Source organism: Parasteatoda tepidariorum, chromosome 11 (assembly GCF_982258835.1).
Source record: "Parasteatoda tepidariorum strain Cologne lab strain chromosome 11, Ptep-v5.0, whole genome shotgun sequence".
Lineage (NCBI taxonomy): Eukaryota > Metazoa > Arthropoda > Arachnida > Araneae > Theridiidae > Parasteatoda > Parasteatoda tepidariorum.
The window spans coordinates 81472817-81488134 of NC_141765.1; the positions used below are offsets into that span (position 1 = coordinate 81472817).

The following is a 15318-nucleotide window of genomic DNA, read 5'->3' on the forward strand; positions in this document are numbered from 1 at the left end:
TTTCATGAGCTCTAATGTTCGCTCATTACATACGGACATCTTACTTTCAAATGATTTGAATTTCGAGTGCTTGTCCTATTTATAGGTGTTGATAAAAGTTGAAAACCTTCAAAAACAATGGCTAAAGCTGTCATCTAATTTCCTTGAAATTCACAGTTGAAATGAAGTTATCGAGGTTGGTACACATAATAAGTATCTCCAGGAAACATACCAGTACGCATGCGTAAAGATTCTTCCGTATCACACTTTAAATCAATGAGTAAATAACCATAGGATTTTGATGTGGCATCAGCATAACATTCTTGAAAAAAATTAACTTTTCGAGGGTACAATTGACGTCCTAAATGTGTAATTTGCGATTGATCTCTACGATTCTTAAATAATACAAGATAATGAGCATTTAAGGATATTTCTCTCATTTCCTTTCCTTTATGAAAAATGTTTTGAACCACAAAAAATAATGCTAAGAGATTTATGGTGGGAAAATTTTGTAAATAATTTCGTCAATTGAGGATCATTTCCCAATTCACTCATGAGATCATCAATCACAATTAATGCATCTGAATATTGATTCAAATCGGATGGAAGTCCTTCTTGAAAAACAACATTAGACATCTCATCATATAATTTTTGATAAACGCCATAACACCATACTACATGTCTTGGGAAGGGCTGTATCATTTGGTTTTCAATCACTTTTTTTATGAAATAACTTTTACCACTACCTGTTGGACCTGCGAGGACAGCTGTAAAGGGATGTTTGAACTTCAAAAGATCCATGATGAATGAAAAACTTCACTCTCGCCACCTCTATTTATCGTTATCTCTTATCACCACATGAAGAGTTCAATCCTCAGCAATAATTATATTTAAATTAAATAATAAAATAGATTTAAAGTTATTTTATTTCTGACATTCCCTCATAGATGGCGCCACTAGAGTGAAAGCAGGATATCATTTATTTATTATGTAATAATTAACGCGTGTATGGTCAGTACCGTTGCCACCCAGAGAAAGTTATAATAACATTGAGAGGGGCAGAAGTAATTATTTAATAACTGTCAAAGGTTAAGTGAATATCGATGAAACTGTAGAATGATATCGTCATCAAATCCTTTTTATTTATACACGTGCTCAGAATACAAAAGTTAAACTTATTAACACATATCTAACCAAGCATTCGTGGGTCAATGGTTATGATATCCAACTACTGAGCCACGAAGGCTTTTTAATGGCGCGAGTTCGATCCTCAGCCTTAATTATATTTAATAAATAATATTAAAACAGGTTTAAATATTAAAATAGATTTAAAGTCATTTTATTCCCACATAGATGGCGCCACTAGATCAAAAGTATGATATCATTTATGTGTTATGTAATAAAAGATGACGTCATTACTTCATAATATACAATATCTCCCCAAATAACAAAGTTTCTAAGTGTTGCCATCCTTAAAAACTAATATTAAAATTAATAAGTGTTGCCACCCTCAAAAAACTAGTAAATTAAATAATAAACAGAAACCGAAACTAAAATCGAAACTACAGGCGGGCAGAAATAAGTATACGGGCAGAAATAAGAAACTTCCGGTCCATAGGAGGGCAGAAATAAGCAACTTCCGGTTGTAGGCGGGCAGAAATAAGCAACTTCCGGTTGTAGGTGGGCAGAAATACGCACCTTCTGGTTGGGGCAGAAATAAGCTCCGGTTGACTGTGACGTCACTTCCGTTCCTTATATCCCCCTGTATACTACTACGGATCATGGGTTAGAGCTCTCTTGCTATCTGGTTAACCATGAAAGGTTTCTGTGGTTTTCCCCCACCGTGTGACGCATATACTAATAATTCTTGATATTAATTCATAATATTAACTAATAGAGCCTTTTCACACTTCACCTCAAAATTGCAACATTAGAGGAAGAGAGTTACTTCCGGTTTTCGGAAACTTGTTGATTACACTTGATTAAACATCCATGGAGTATATTAAAAACTATGAAGAGGTTTTGAGGATGAGATGATGATGGTTTAATTATTTTTATTTTTTTTGGTAATTTGCTAAATTATTCCCTGTTTCTTTTCACTTTCAAAGTGTAAATAATTTTAAGTTTTGTAAAGCAAAATTCATTTTACAATTTGGCTTTTAATTCACAATAAATGCATTTTTTTTTATTTTGAATCAAATCAACAATTTCGTAAAAAAAATCAAAAACACGTCCTCCATAGAATTTTACTCGATTATTTATTGGTTTACTAATATTTCAGTGACTAATTTCAAAAGAAATCAAAATATTTCAAAACAACAAATGATCTATTATCTACTTTTTGTCTATTTATACGATATATCTTTTCTATGATCTTTATTTTATCGAGAAAAATCCTAGCTATTCCACTAAACAAAACAAGGTGTGTTGTCACATTACATACTTCATATTATATCTTTGCATAAAGATGAAGTTGGCGTAGATTGTAATGGAACGAATGAATTAAAAATAAAATTTGAATTCTTGACAAAATTCTAAACTGAAAAGTACGAATTTCGGACAAATCTAGACCTCAAATTGCTCAAGTTCTGATAAAAAAAAAGAAATTATTTCTTTATACAAAATTTCAATAAGATCGGTGTTTTTGAAAAATAGTTTCAATAAAAGAGTTTCTAACTTTCCCTCCCTGTCGTTCAAAGGAATTGCTTTGATTGAAATCATATATAATTAGATTTTTTTTTCGAAATTTTAAAATCCCTTAACCTAATAAAACGTGAAACGCGTCATGTTAAAATTTATAACAAATACTAATATTGCATACAATTTGAGAAAATGTTTAGATACTATAAAAACATTACTACATTAGAGAGTTGAAATCATTTGATTTGCATGCAATTAAGCCATTAATTTTTAAATTGTTAGAAATTGTTAGTTATCGATGTAAAGATTTCGTATAAAAAATGTAGCGAAACTGAGCAAGACATATTTAACTGAGCAAAAGGGTTTTTAAGGAGGGTTAAATGAAATTAATTTTTAATACGAAACCTACTTAAAATAAAGTTACAGATCTTTGAAAATTACAAAGAATAGAGACTATGGTATTAACGATTACTTTGTATATGTAACATAATTTTCGATTGAAACTAAAATATATAGTGAATATTCTATGATGTTGTTGACATTCTTAGTTCTAGGGATCACGATGCCAGTAAACAAATTTTGAATGTCGACTTATCCTTTTTACTAATATAATGCTCCTATGTCCTCGACTTGAGAACAGTCTAAACACAAAATCGAAAAGATCATTAGAAAAAAAATCTTTTGGATGTACATTTAAAAGACTTCTCTGTTAACCAAATTTAAAAAAATGTTGGAGACTATATGTAAGAATCAATTGCGGTGTCATTGTAGTTACAATGATTTAAGACAATCATTTTCTGGATCTAGTTACGAGTAAAGACGTGGGAAAACACTTCTTTGCAGAAGAACTCATCATGGACAGAAGATTGTTGAATCTTTGTGAAAAGAAAAATGGCTAAAGATAAATATATAATTTATAATGTTCGAAAAATCGTATCACAATATCATTCAAAAAAAGGGACTTAAGTAATCAATTTATCACCACTCCCTTCCAAAATGAAACCAAATAAACTCTTTTCAAATTAAATTTTTTTTCATAGTTTTTAAATAAGTTCTTTTTTTTTTTTTTTTTTTGCCTTTCCTAATATTTGGAAATGCGTAATGTGTGTAAATGCATTCTTGCTGCATACCATTCACACACCTCTATCGAAGTCGATAGAGAAAGAGAATTTGATTTATGAGTTTTACGTAGAAGAATATATTTCACTAATCAGAAAATAATTCCCCCTAGAAGAAACAGGAGGTGCGTGAATCACATGCAGTGAAAATAGCTCTTAAAGAGATGTTTCTTCAGGAGACCAAGCAAATGTTAGTCCAAATGTGATAAATCATGATGGATTTACTGAATACAAGTACCAAACATACTGAAGTAGAAGTATACACGTCATATTTCTATCAACTTTATACCAGTGATATGTAAAAGCATGCAAAAAACTTTTTGTTTCATCTTACATTTTTTACATCACCTGATTTGATTTTATATCAGAAATGTTCAGTCATATCATTGGTTAACCTTACTTGGTAAATATTTCTTTTTCTCCAATTCCTCGAAAGTTGAGGGAGCAATCATAAGGTTTGTGATTTTAAATTCATCAATCATGTCCCATAAATAAGTAGGACTCAATAAGTATGGAAAACCTTCATGAAGAACTACAGTTTGTCCCAGGAATAAAAGACTCGCACTGAAGCACCATGATGCCCAACCAACCTGCAGGAAAATAGAAGTTTCGATATTACAGTTAATAGAGGAAATTAAAAGACCTTTTTTTAAAAAAAAAAAAACTTTTTTTTTATTATTACGGAAATAGACACAGCTCTAAATGCGTGCTTACAAAAATGGAAACAGCTTGTAATGCGCGCTTTCGAATATAGACACAGCTCGAAATTTATATTTAAGAAAGGGAAACATAGCATTTGATTCTATTTTTTAAACTTATTTTATAAGCATTTTTCTTATTTTATAAGCATTCATAAGCATAAAAAGAAATAAACAAATGAATCCAAATGTGACATAGTCCCTTTTCCATAAGTAACTTAGTACAGTTTATTGACTTAGTTTTTTTTTTTTCAAGCCAACCGCTGTTGTTTCAAAGTTGCCACGGGTGCTATAAATTTATAATTGTGATAATAAATTTACGTCGTAGGAATTTAGAGTTTTAAGCTCACTTTATTATTTAGAGTTCTGAATGTAAACACAGCCCTGAAGACTTACATCTGTAATAAGCTTAGCCACCCTTACACCTCGTTCTTCAATATGTTTCAAAAAAAGATTTATGTTCGCAAAGAAATCATAATAAAATTAAAAGAGAGCTATTTGGATAAAGGAATGAAGAGCATAAGCATAAGTAAATAATATTATTTTATGTGTATATAGTTTTAGTGAAATTTTTTGAATGACATTTAAATTTTTTTATTAAGAAACAAAACGATTTTCGTGATAATAATTATAAAAGAGGGAGATGATCAGACAAGGGTCTCTACCACCTAATTAGTAAATAGAATAGCAAAGATTAGTGAGATTCCTAGGAATCTCACATATTGCTTCTATCTCACATATTGCTCCTATTGCCTTTTGAATTATGTTTTTAAATTCTATGGATTTTCAAATTGTTTTTAAATCTAACAACGGCATGATTTGTTTTATGTAATTTTTCAGGTGGTTTCTTGTCAGTTAGTTTTTACTTGCTGACATACAAAATATTATTTTAAAAAAATCTGTCATGATTGGGTTAATGCAAAATCTGGTAAACGACGGTTATAGATTTACTTTTCTTCAATATATATTTTACTGAATTAAACTATTGAAAAAAAATTTTTCCCTAAAACCTCATACAGTTTTAGTTTGTTATTTTTTAGCATTTCACATATGAGCTTTTAAATTCTGCGGGTTTCTCAATTCTTTACAAATATAACAAACAATTTTAAAAGAACATTAAATTGATTTCCGAGCTGATTTCACGTCACTTAATATTTATAACCTTACAATATTTTTTTTAAAAAGTGACGTGAGTGTTAGTGTGTTGATGATTTCATATTGATGATTTGTTCCTATTTCATATTGACTCTTCCTATAATACAATTTGGTCACGAAATCACGGGTATTAGAATCAGATACAATGTAGTACTGGAATCAGACACGATTCGGTATCGGCATCAGTTGCAATTCGTCCTCGAAATCAGATGCAATTCGCTATCGAAATTAATCACAATTCGATATTTAAATTCCACGCAATTCGGGATCAAAATTAGACAAAAAGCTGCAATGATCAGATCTTGACAAAAATTGGTATCGGAACTAAGCACAATTTGTAATCGGAATTAAACATCGAAATCTAGCATAATTCGATATTGAAATGTGGCACCATTCGGTATTGGAATTGGGCACAATTCGGAATTAGTAACAAATCAAGGAGTTTATAAAAAGTGATTCGAAATGATTTTTTTAAAGGTGATTCCAAACGGAAATGAGTTCTCATTAGATTTCGCAAATGACAATTTGACATTATGCGAGAGCTTTGAAATCGGAGAAGGAATTAGAGAATGAAATGTCTATTTGCTGGTGAACTATTAAGTGAGATGGTCTAATCCTAGTAACTTCATCTAGGGTGATCGCTGTATAGAAACATAAAATAACCAAATCGATACTGTTAGATACGAGGTTAGAGTTAGGTTGTGTTAGAAAGAATAGATAGTGTTAGATACGAGGAAAACGTGAGACCATTTACAATTGTTTTACTATCACAGTCAAACCCCGTAATAGTGATCATGGTTTAAAGTGAACTCCCGGATACAGTAAACGAAATTTTGCTCCCGTGCCTTGATTTACACATATATTATATTTTGTGGATATAGTGAACCAAAAGAAGGGAGGAAATTGGATATTATGAATTTTTTCTATCTTTGACTGATTTTTTTTCTCATTTTTTTGGTAATTTTGAAATTCCTACGTTAGACACATAACGATTTTAAAAATCATCTATTGATTGGAATGTGGCCATAACCATTTCTTCTTGTTTGCTTCTTCTATCTCAGTTTCCCATCATCAGTTTAATTTAAAAAATATATTCCGTGTAAAAAATAAAAAAAAATCCGAATTCACTCAGAAGAAAAATAGTAACATCATATTATCTAAATATATACTGACTATTAAAAAAATATTATAAGCTTAATCTAAAAATGCAAACAAAACTAACTGTTGGAACTTCAAAGACCTGCTTTCAAATGAATTAACTATACAGTGCACTTATGACGTAGCACCTTTTAGGACCTAGAGGAATGAAAGTTTTAGAGAAAAACCGTCCGAGGATAAAATCAGCTGTAAATCTACGACATGTAGTCACGTAATCAGAATCCACGATGCATCCATTCTTGCCAAAAATCGGCAATCAAATTCAGAGCGTGTCTTGGTGGTCTTGAGGTTGCAACATTCGCACCACGTATATCGTATATGGATGCCATTTTAAAATGGATCGCAGAGTTTTTCATACTGTCGAGCAACTCACGTAACATCGATCGAACACTTGCTGAAGAATAGCTGGAACTGTAGAAGCTCTTTCAACCACAACAACAGCGATTTCCTAGACAGGTTCATCCACAACTGTTTTCCACCCTCTTTCTGGCAACACACTTAAGTCTTCAGTCTCTGCAATGTTTGTAATCATCTTCTTCTAACTGTTCTCAAACATGGACCTTTGTCACATTCCCTTTAAACGAAACGATGATATTCACGCAGTGCTAAGTTATTGCTGCCGTTCTGTTTAAACAGTTTTACCAGTACAACTCGATCTTTCTTCTGTAAGGGTATGATTATGGATGACAAAAATACGCTGAAAATTTCTTATGGCTCTAATTACTAGTCTCTTTATTGGTTTGACTCATTTTCATAAGAAAGTGTGTTTTTTTAATCAGAAAAGGCCATCTGGTAGTCAAAATTGCAATTTTTATTGCAGAAATCTTTTTCCTATGGTTCATACAACGTATATACCAAGTTTCATTAAAATCTGATGGGCAGAACGGGATCAGAATAGGGTCCTTTCAATTATAATCTCCCTTTTCTATTTATGTTGCATATAATAACCTTTTGAAAGATATGATAGTGGAATTTTTAAACCTTAATTTTCAAATCATTGTTTGATTGGGAAATGTTACGTCGTATCCATAAATAAGGGTTAATTTTCTCACAACTCAACAACTTTCAAAGAGAGTCAAAACTAAAAGTATATTCATCAAGACTTCGAAACACTTTTAAAATGCGTTATGCAAATGCATGTAAAAAATATTTTTATTCCTTTGTGAAAATTCTTATTATTTACCGGGAAAGTATTGCATAATAAATTTTCTTAAATGTAAAAAATATCGAAATTTTAATGACCTAAAATTTTATTATTAAATTTGTTTGAAAATCATATTTTATTCTTTGTAAAATATATCGCTTAAACCAGGCAATTATCTGATAATTCCCGAATAAAAATGATGTTTGTAAAATTAAACTAGATAGGAAATTTTAATGTGCTCAATTGTCGATAAAAGTGCCTGAACCCATTGCCCTTTCTCCTCTCCCTTTGAACGTCACTGAATAGAGATAATCGTAGAGATAGTGTATGTATTAGAAAGGCCCCTGGCCTCGCAGTAGCGGTCCACAAGAGAACGTTTGGTTAGTTTTGCTAAGAATGAAATGTTCACCATCCATAAACTGTGTCAGATTACAGAGACATCAAATAGGACTTGAAACTATCAAGTGTGAAACGGTGCAAGTGTTTCGGGAGTCAGGCACGGCCAGTGACGAGTCCTAACTCAGCCACTATTTTATGTCACTGGAGCCAATGAAGTTTGAGATATCGATCTTAATATTTAATAATTTCTTTTCAACTTTGATAAAATTGTTGAAAAACATAATGTGAATATTTTGATTTATGTGTTAATTTAAAATTCGAGATATTTAAGCCTAAATTTATATTTTATTGTAAGAACGCTTTTTAGGAAAATAAAAATGCTTTTTTACACATTTTTAATATTATTATATACCTGCGTGTCATAATACTAATTAAGCCCTTTTATTCAAAAATAATAAATAAAATAATGGTAAACTATTTTTATAAAATATTTTATCGTAATTTATAGTTTACTATTATGTTTCTAAAAATGCATAAATATGATCATTTTAAAATTGAAAAATAATCATAAAAGAAAAAAGAATTTCCAGCATTTATTTAAAAACAATGAAAGCTGCATGTTTCATATAAACTCATAAGAAAATTTAAATATCTATTTATAGAAAAAGAAAAGTTAGTTTAGAAAGTGATAGAAATTAAGTGCAGTAAATCTGATGAGTTTCATTTGAAAGTAAAACTGAAAGACGATTTCTTACAAAAGAAAACTGGTAATTGTTAATAGTATCACAGCATGATATAAATTAAGTGCAGTAAAGATGAGTTTTATTTGAAAGTAAAACTGAAAGACGATTTCTTACAAAAGAAAACTGGCAATTGTTAATAGTATCACAGCATGATATAAATTAAGTGCAGTAAAGATGAGTTTCATTTCAAAGTAAAACTGAAGGACGATTTCTTACAAAAAGAGACTGGGTTTTTTTAATAATCTATCTTTGCTCTGATAAAAATCGATAAAGTTTCATCAGATTTTAATTACCACTTTTGTTTCTTACTCTCATTTTTATATTCATGTGCAACTTCCAGTAGGTATAGATTTTTCACTAAATTTCAAAAAATATTCTTAAAAGAAATAATTAATAAAAAAAAACATATTAAAAGTGATTACAACGGAACATCACATATTTTCAGAACGAAATAAGTTTCAAACTTACAAGATCTCAATCTTTGAGTAAATAAATGTATCAATTATATTGCCTTCAGATTAATGTTTATTGGTACAAGTTTATTTGTTATTTATAAAGTCATTTTTTAAACAATAAAGATAAATGTTATAATAATAATTTTTCTGAATCAATGGCAACTTACTGGCGACATAGACAAATAGACATCGTCTCTTCCCGCATCCATATGCATTCCGTAGTCTCTGATCACAGACATAAGAAGCTATAAAAATAAAGACAGACATATGGAACAATAAGAATAAAAATTTATTAGGAACTTAAAAATTTATATCACTTAAAAACTAATAATAATTATCTTAAGTTAATATATAACTTCTTTATTGAGCAGGAATGCTTAAGCGATACAGCATTCATTTTTTGACACCACCTATCCAGAAACCTAAAATTCTGACTGAGGTCATCTAATGATTCGCTAATTCATCTTCTGATTCACCCTCGCTGATATAACGTAGCTTCAATGTTTGAGCTTTTCAGTTAACAGTGGTTTTTTTCATTATTATTATTGTTAATTTCTTGTTCATGCACATTGTAAAAATGGTCACTCGATTATCACGAAACTTTCTTCCTTTTTGACGAAACCGTTTCCTGGTATATGCTCCTAGCAAACATTTCGTCAAAGTGACGAAATAACTATCGTCACCTCTTCGAGGAAATAGATTTCGTAAATTTTAAGATATAATTCGTCATTCTTTTTTTTTCGAAGAAAAATTGCAGTGCCAAATGTTCTAACTTTTTTAATAATCACTTTAATGTGGGCACCATATAGACGGCACGACGCAACAAGGACAGATAGATAAATTTCCCCAATGTCCGAAAAGGGATTCAAACTCCGGATCTTCCTGGTAAAAGGTTGACTCCTTGACCACCATACAAACCGGTCAGCGTAGTCTGTCAGTTTATTTTCCATTCTCTCGTCTTTATTCTAGTTTTATCATTCTAGTTAACACATCTCCCACAATGTACTACGAAAAGGTTACGAATTGAGGAAACATTTTCGTCATACATTTGAGAATTCGCGTTTTGTCGCAAATTACATAATTTCGTGACGAAATGATTCTCAAAATTAACGAAATACTGCTCAAGAATTGCTGAATCATCAAAAGTGAGAGGTTTATTTCTGAGAGTGCACAGCACGAATAATCGGATTTTCACGTATTAGAACTCAACCTTAATGGTTCTAAGGGATGACCTCAAATATTGCAATTAGTGCAGACGATATCTAATGTTACGAAATCAGTCACAAAAACGTAGTTTATATGAATAAATATATCTTTCTTTTCAACGGATTTGGATTCTTGACCCCCTAGGGGTAGCCGCAATTTGAGAAATATGGTCCTAATAGTATGGTTAGAGAGAGGTCCTAAGTTTGAGCCCCTTCAAGTTAATTTTACTTTTTTGTAAGAAAAAAGGGAAATACCTTAAAGATCTAAAAAAAGATTTTTTACAGACATGAAAAAAAACATGTTTAATTAAATTAAAGAATAGATCAATCTTGTAATTGAAATTTTGGGAAGTGACACAGTGACAAATATTTCAAATTCATATGATGATCATGGCACCACTTAACGTTAAAAAAGTTAAGTGGATGTTACAGTCTTGTTATTATTAAAAATTACTCTAACAACAAATGTAAGCTGAGAAAATAATTCTCCAATACCAAATTAAAAAATATGAATTTTAATCCGTACTCAAAATTTATTTCATCTACTTTTTGTTAACGATCCTCCAGAAATCTCTGACAACCCTCAAAAACACCTTTCTAACACCCTCTTCACGGAACACCTCTACACTAAACACGTTGGGAACCTATGTACAAGAATTAAAAACTCATTTTTCTTAATTTGAAACTTTAAATAAACAAGGATCAAGCAAGTAGCTGGAATGATTTCAAACGTGTGAAATACATCTAAGTTATTGACGATAAAATAAATTCCTAGAGAATATAATTTTTCTATTAATCCTTCTTTTAAATACTTTTTCCTTTTTCGATGAATTCAGAAAAATCTGTCGAAAACTTATATTTCAAATGCTTTCAATAGTATGTCTTCTTAATAAATAAATAATAATGTTTTTAAATCTTATTTGATAAATTGACGTGCAGAGCCGGCAATAGGCTGGCGCAGACAGTGCAGTCACTCAGTAGCGTAAGGCCTTGCCTTTATTAGGAACTTTTTAAAAATTCTACAAAGTTGTTTTCAAGAAATAGCCTGGAATTTTTCGAGCACTAGAAAACAAAAACGAAGCTTTTAGTTTTGGAATTAAAAAATAAAGAATTAGCCTTTCTTATCCTGGAAAGGAAATTAAAGAAAAAATGTAGAACCTCATTATAATGCATTCTTTTTCCTTATTTAGAAAAAGAAAATACAGTCAAACCTCAATAAAACGGATTAGAAGGAAAATTCAAGATATTGAAAATCGAATGTCTCAATTGACTATTTGAAACAGTCCAATCAAAATAATAGCAGCACTATCATTTAAAAAGTTATATAGAATGTATTTATTTAAAAACAGAAAAACAGTTGCTTCAAACAATGTCAACATTCTTGCTATTTCGATTGATTTTACATTTTACTGAAATTCTCTGCTTAATCATCTTTTTTTACTTCTGTTCTTTATTCAGTTCAATTGTTTTATTTATTCTTATTATCTTGTTATTCTATTGTATCTTTATTATTCTTGTTATCTCTTTCAATATTTTTAATTTTTCCTAATCACAACACACACTAAAACATTAATTTCCACACCAACTACTTCCTCATAAATATCAATTTGTTTTGAATTTATTAAGTTAGTGAGTCTTACCGATTTTATGAGCAGGTATCTTATTATATGCATGCATATTACGTGTCTACTATTTTAGAAAATAATGATCAAGGCAGCTTCTTTTCCATCGTGAGAATCATTTTCTTAAGAGTTTCAAGAAATGATTCGTAAAATTATTCAAAAAAAAGTTTTTAAGAACTGGAATTCACGAAAGCGTTTTAAATTCTTCCAAAATTAGGGGGAAGAACAGTTTTGGTGATTTGACTTGAAAAAAGTATGAGTAAAATATTTCGTAAAATCAAGAATAACCAAAAAATACATTTAGCAAAAAGAAGCTCTTCTCTATCAGTCCTGTAAAAATTATAGTGTAATTTCCTATCTGAATTCGATGTTATAAAACTCCAAGAATTGAGTGAATGAGTACTTTATTTCAAATTAATACCAATTCGTGAGTTCATATATACTTTAAAAGGTGAAGTTAAGTTTAAGCTCTCATAGTAGAGGAAACCAAGCTTAGATACATCTACTCCATTTAGGAGTTCTTATTCTACAATTTTAGCATTCGTTTGAAAATTATTACATGAAAGCCTTAGATTGTTTACAATTGAGCACGATAAGATTAAAGCTTGTTTTCGCCTCACAAGTGCCTGACAATCTATAGAAACAGAAGTAAACTTTCATAAAAGGCATGCATGTTTTGAGTTAATTATACTCTCATAAGAAAATTTACATAAATCTGTCGAATGTTTTAAATAATTTTATAATATATAATTTCTATTCGCTTTTGTTCTGTGAAGACTTGTTCATTCTAATATTCTCTCTGTTCTGCGTGCATGTTTGATTGACAAACTAATTTTATTTCAAGAATTAGTGTATATATGCATCCTAAATTAATGATTCTTTCCTTATATTTCATCTCAAAAATAACTTTACTGATTCTTATATGTATCATATCTTACTACAATTAAAATTTCAGTGTTGTAACCGAATACTAAAAAAAACTTGAAATAATGTTAAGGACACTTTATTTCAAGTTAAAACCAAGTTAAACGTTTATAAACACTTTATAGAAAGTTGTCAAATTTAAACACATATAATGGAGGAATTGTAAACCAAGCTCCACACATTCACACCAGTTGTGCATTGCTTTTGCTTCCAAAACCACTAATTTAGACAACCTTCGAAAATCCTCAGTAGTTTTTTACAAACGAACACAAGATGGCGTAAATTTGTTGCTCACTTCCATGCTGATAAACATCGTAAGAAACAAAAGTACTTCTTTTGAAAATTTATGTATGTTTTCAACTGTGCAATAAAGATAATACTTTAATTTTAAAATTTCTGTCAATTGAATTAAATAATTTTAAATACTATTTATTATTGTTATTTATTTACACTATCTGGCCATTAATGACCGGACACCCCTCATTTCGGATACATGAGTTGCTAGTATCAAGTCAGTAGGGCGTAGGGCCGCCACGCGCCCGAATCACAGCTTCTAACCCTTCTAGGAAGGCTATCTACTAGGTGTTGGTACACGGCGACAGGTATTGCCCGCCATTCCTCCTGTAACATGGCGAAGAGTTGAGTGGTGATTTTGTGGCGCTGTGATCTGGCCCTCAACCGGCGCTCCAACTCATCCCAGAGATGCTCAATTGGATTGATGTCGGGACTTTGGGATGGCCAGTCAAGCTCTTGCACCCCCATTTCATCAAACCAGTCCGTGATGGCATGTGCTTTATGAATGGCAGCGTTATCGTGTTGAAACACAAACGGGCCATTACCGAACTGATGCCACAAGGTGGGAAGCGCGGAATTGTTCAGGATGTCTCTATACCATTCTGCGGTCAGGGTTCCACGCACTAACACCAAGGGTCCAAGGCCGAACCATGAGAAACAGGAACACACCATAATTCCTCCACCGCCTAACTTCACAATGGGGACAATGCACTCCGGTAGGTACCGTTCTCCGGGCATTCGCCAGGTCCACACTCGTCCATCAGAGTGCCACAACATGTAGCGTGACTCATCATTCCACATAACGCTTTTCCATTGCTCTACTGTCCACTGGCGACGTGCTCTGCGCCACTGAAATCGGTGGCGGGCGTTTGGTGGAGAGATGTTTGGCTTATATGCTGCTGCTCGTCCATGGAATCCTTGTGCAATCAGCTCCTGACGAATGGTACGTGTACTGGCAACACTGCCAGATGCAGCCTGGAAGTTGGTAGCGACAGTGCCCAACGACATTTGTCGGTTTGCCTTCACTACACTTCGAAGAGATCGTCGATCCCTGTCGGACATTATTTTGGGCTTGCCGGGTCGGGACTGCTGTTTTATCACTCCCTCTCGTTCCCATTTCAACACGACGTTACCAACTGTTGACCGTGGTATCTGAAACTTGTCGGAGATGGCACGTATGGAATGACCAAATCGGTGGGCGCCTATGATCATGCCCCTTTCCGCCTCATTCACCTCTCGCCGTCCACTCATTTTCACTGTTTACGCTCGTATGGCCGTTGCCTGCCTGCAAATGATCTTTCCCCCACCACAGGTTCCGTATTTATTCCACCAGGACGAGTCCACCTGCCTTTCAAGGGGTGTCTGGTCATTAATGGCTAGATAGTGTATTTATTTTCTAATAGCTTCTGTACAACTAAGCCTTGTTCAAGTTCTGCTTAGTATTCTCTCTGGGCGATGTGTATGTTTGATTAAAAAACTAATTTTATTTTTAAAATTTTTGCATTGATGAATTTTGAAATAATGATTCTTACTTTATATTTTACCACAAAAATAAATTATACTCAAAAATAGTAACTCTTATATGTATCTTACTGCAATTATAAATTTCAGTGCTGTTACCGAGTACTAAAACTAAACTACTAAAACTACTTTAAGACAAGTAGAGTAATGGAACATTTTTGGTAGAACAATCCTTGGTTCTAAGTGTAGTTAAACACCAAGAACCGAAAGTTATTTGTGATGTTTCACTACATCACTTTGGTGTAAAATAGTTGACACCATTTTTTGGGTGAAGAGAAACTTTTAAAGTCAATAAAGCGAGGAAAAATAAGTACAGAGAGGAA

The 15318-nt window shown here is 31.8% G+C and overlaps 1 protein-coding gene across 3 annotated transcripts in view; it reads right to left on the reverse strand.

The window, feature by feature from the left end:
- Window positions 1-15318, reverse strand: part of LOC107446337 (acetoacetyl-CoA synthetase) — an 80671-nt gene that overhangs the window by 29476 nt on the left and 35877 nt on the right. For all 3 annotated transcript variants that reach the window (XM_021147617.4, XM_087155348.1, XM_087155347.1), the window contains exons 10-11: window positions 9597-9674; window positions 4138-4327 (exon numbers count right to left, since the gene is read on the reverse strand). In XM_021147617.4, coding sequence (XP_021003276.3) covers window positions 4138-4327; window positions 9597-9674 — 268 coding nt within the window. The remainder of the gene's footprint in view (window positions 1-4137; window positions 4328-9596; window positions 9675-15318) is intronic.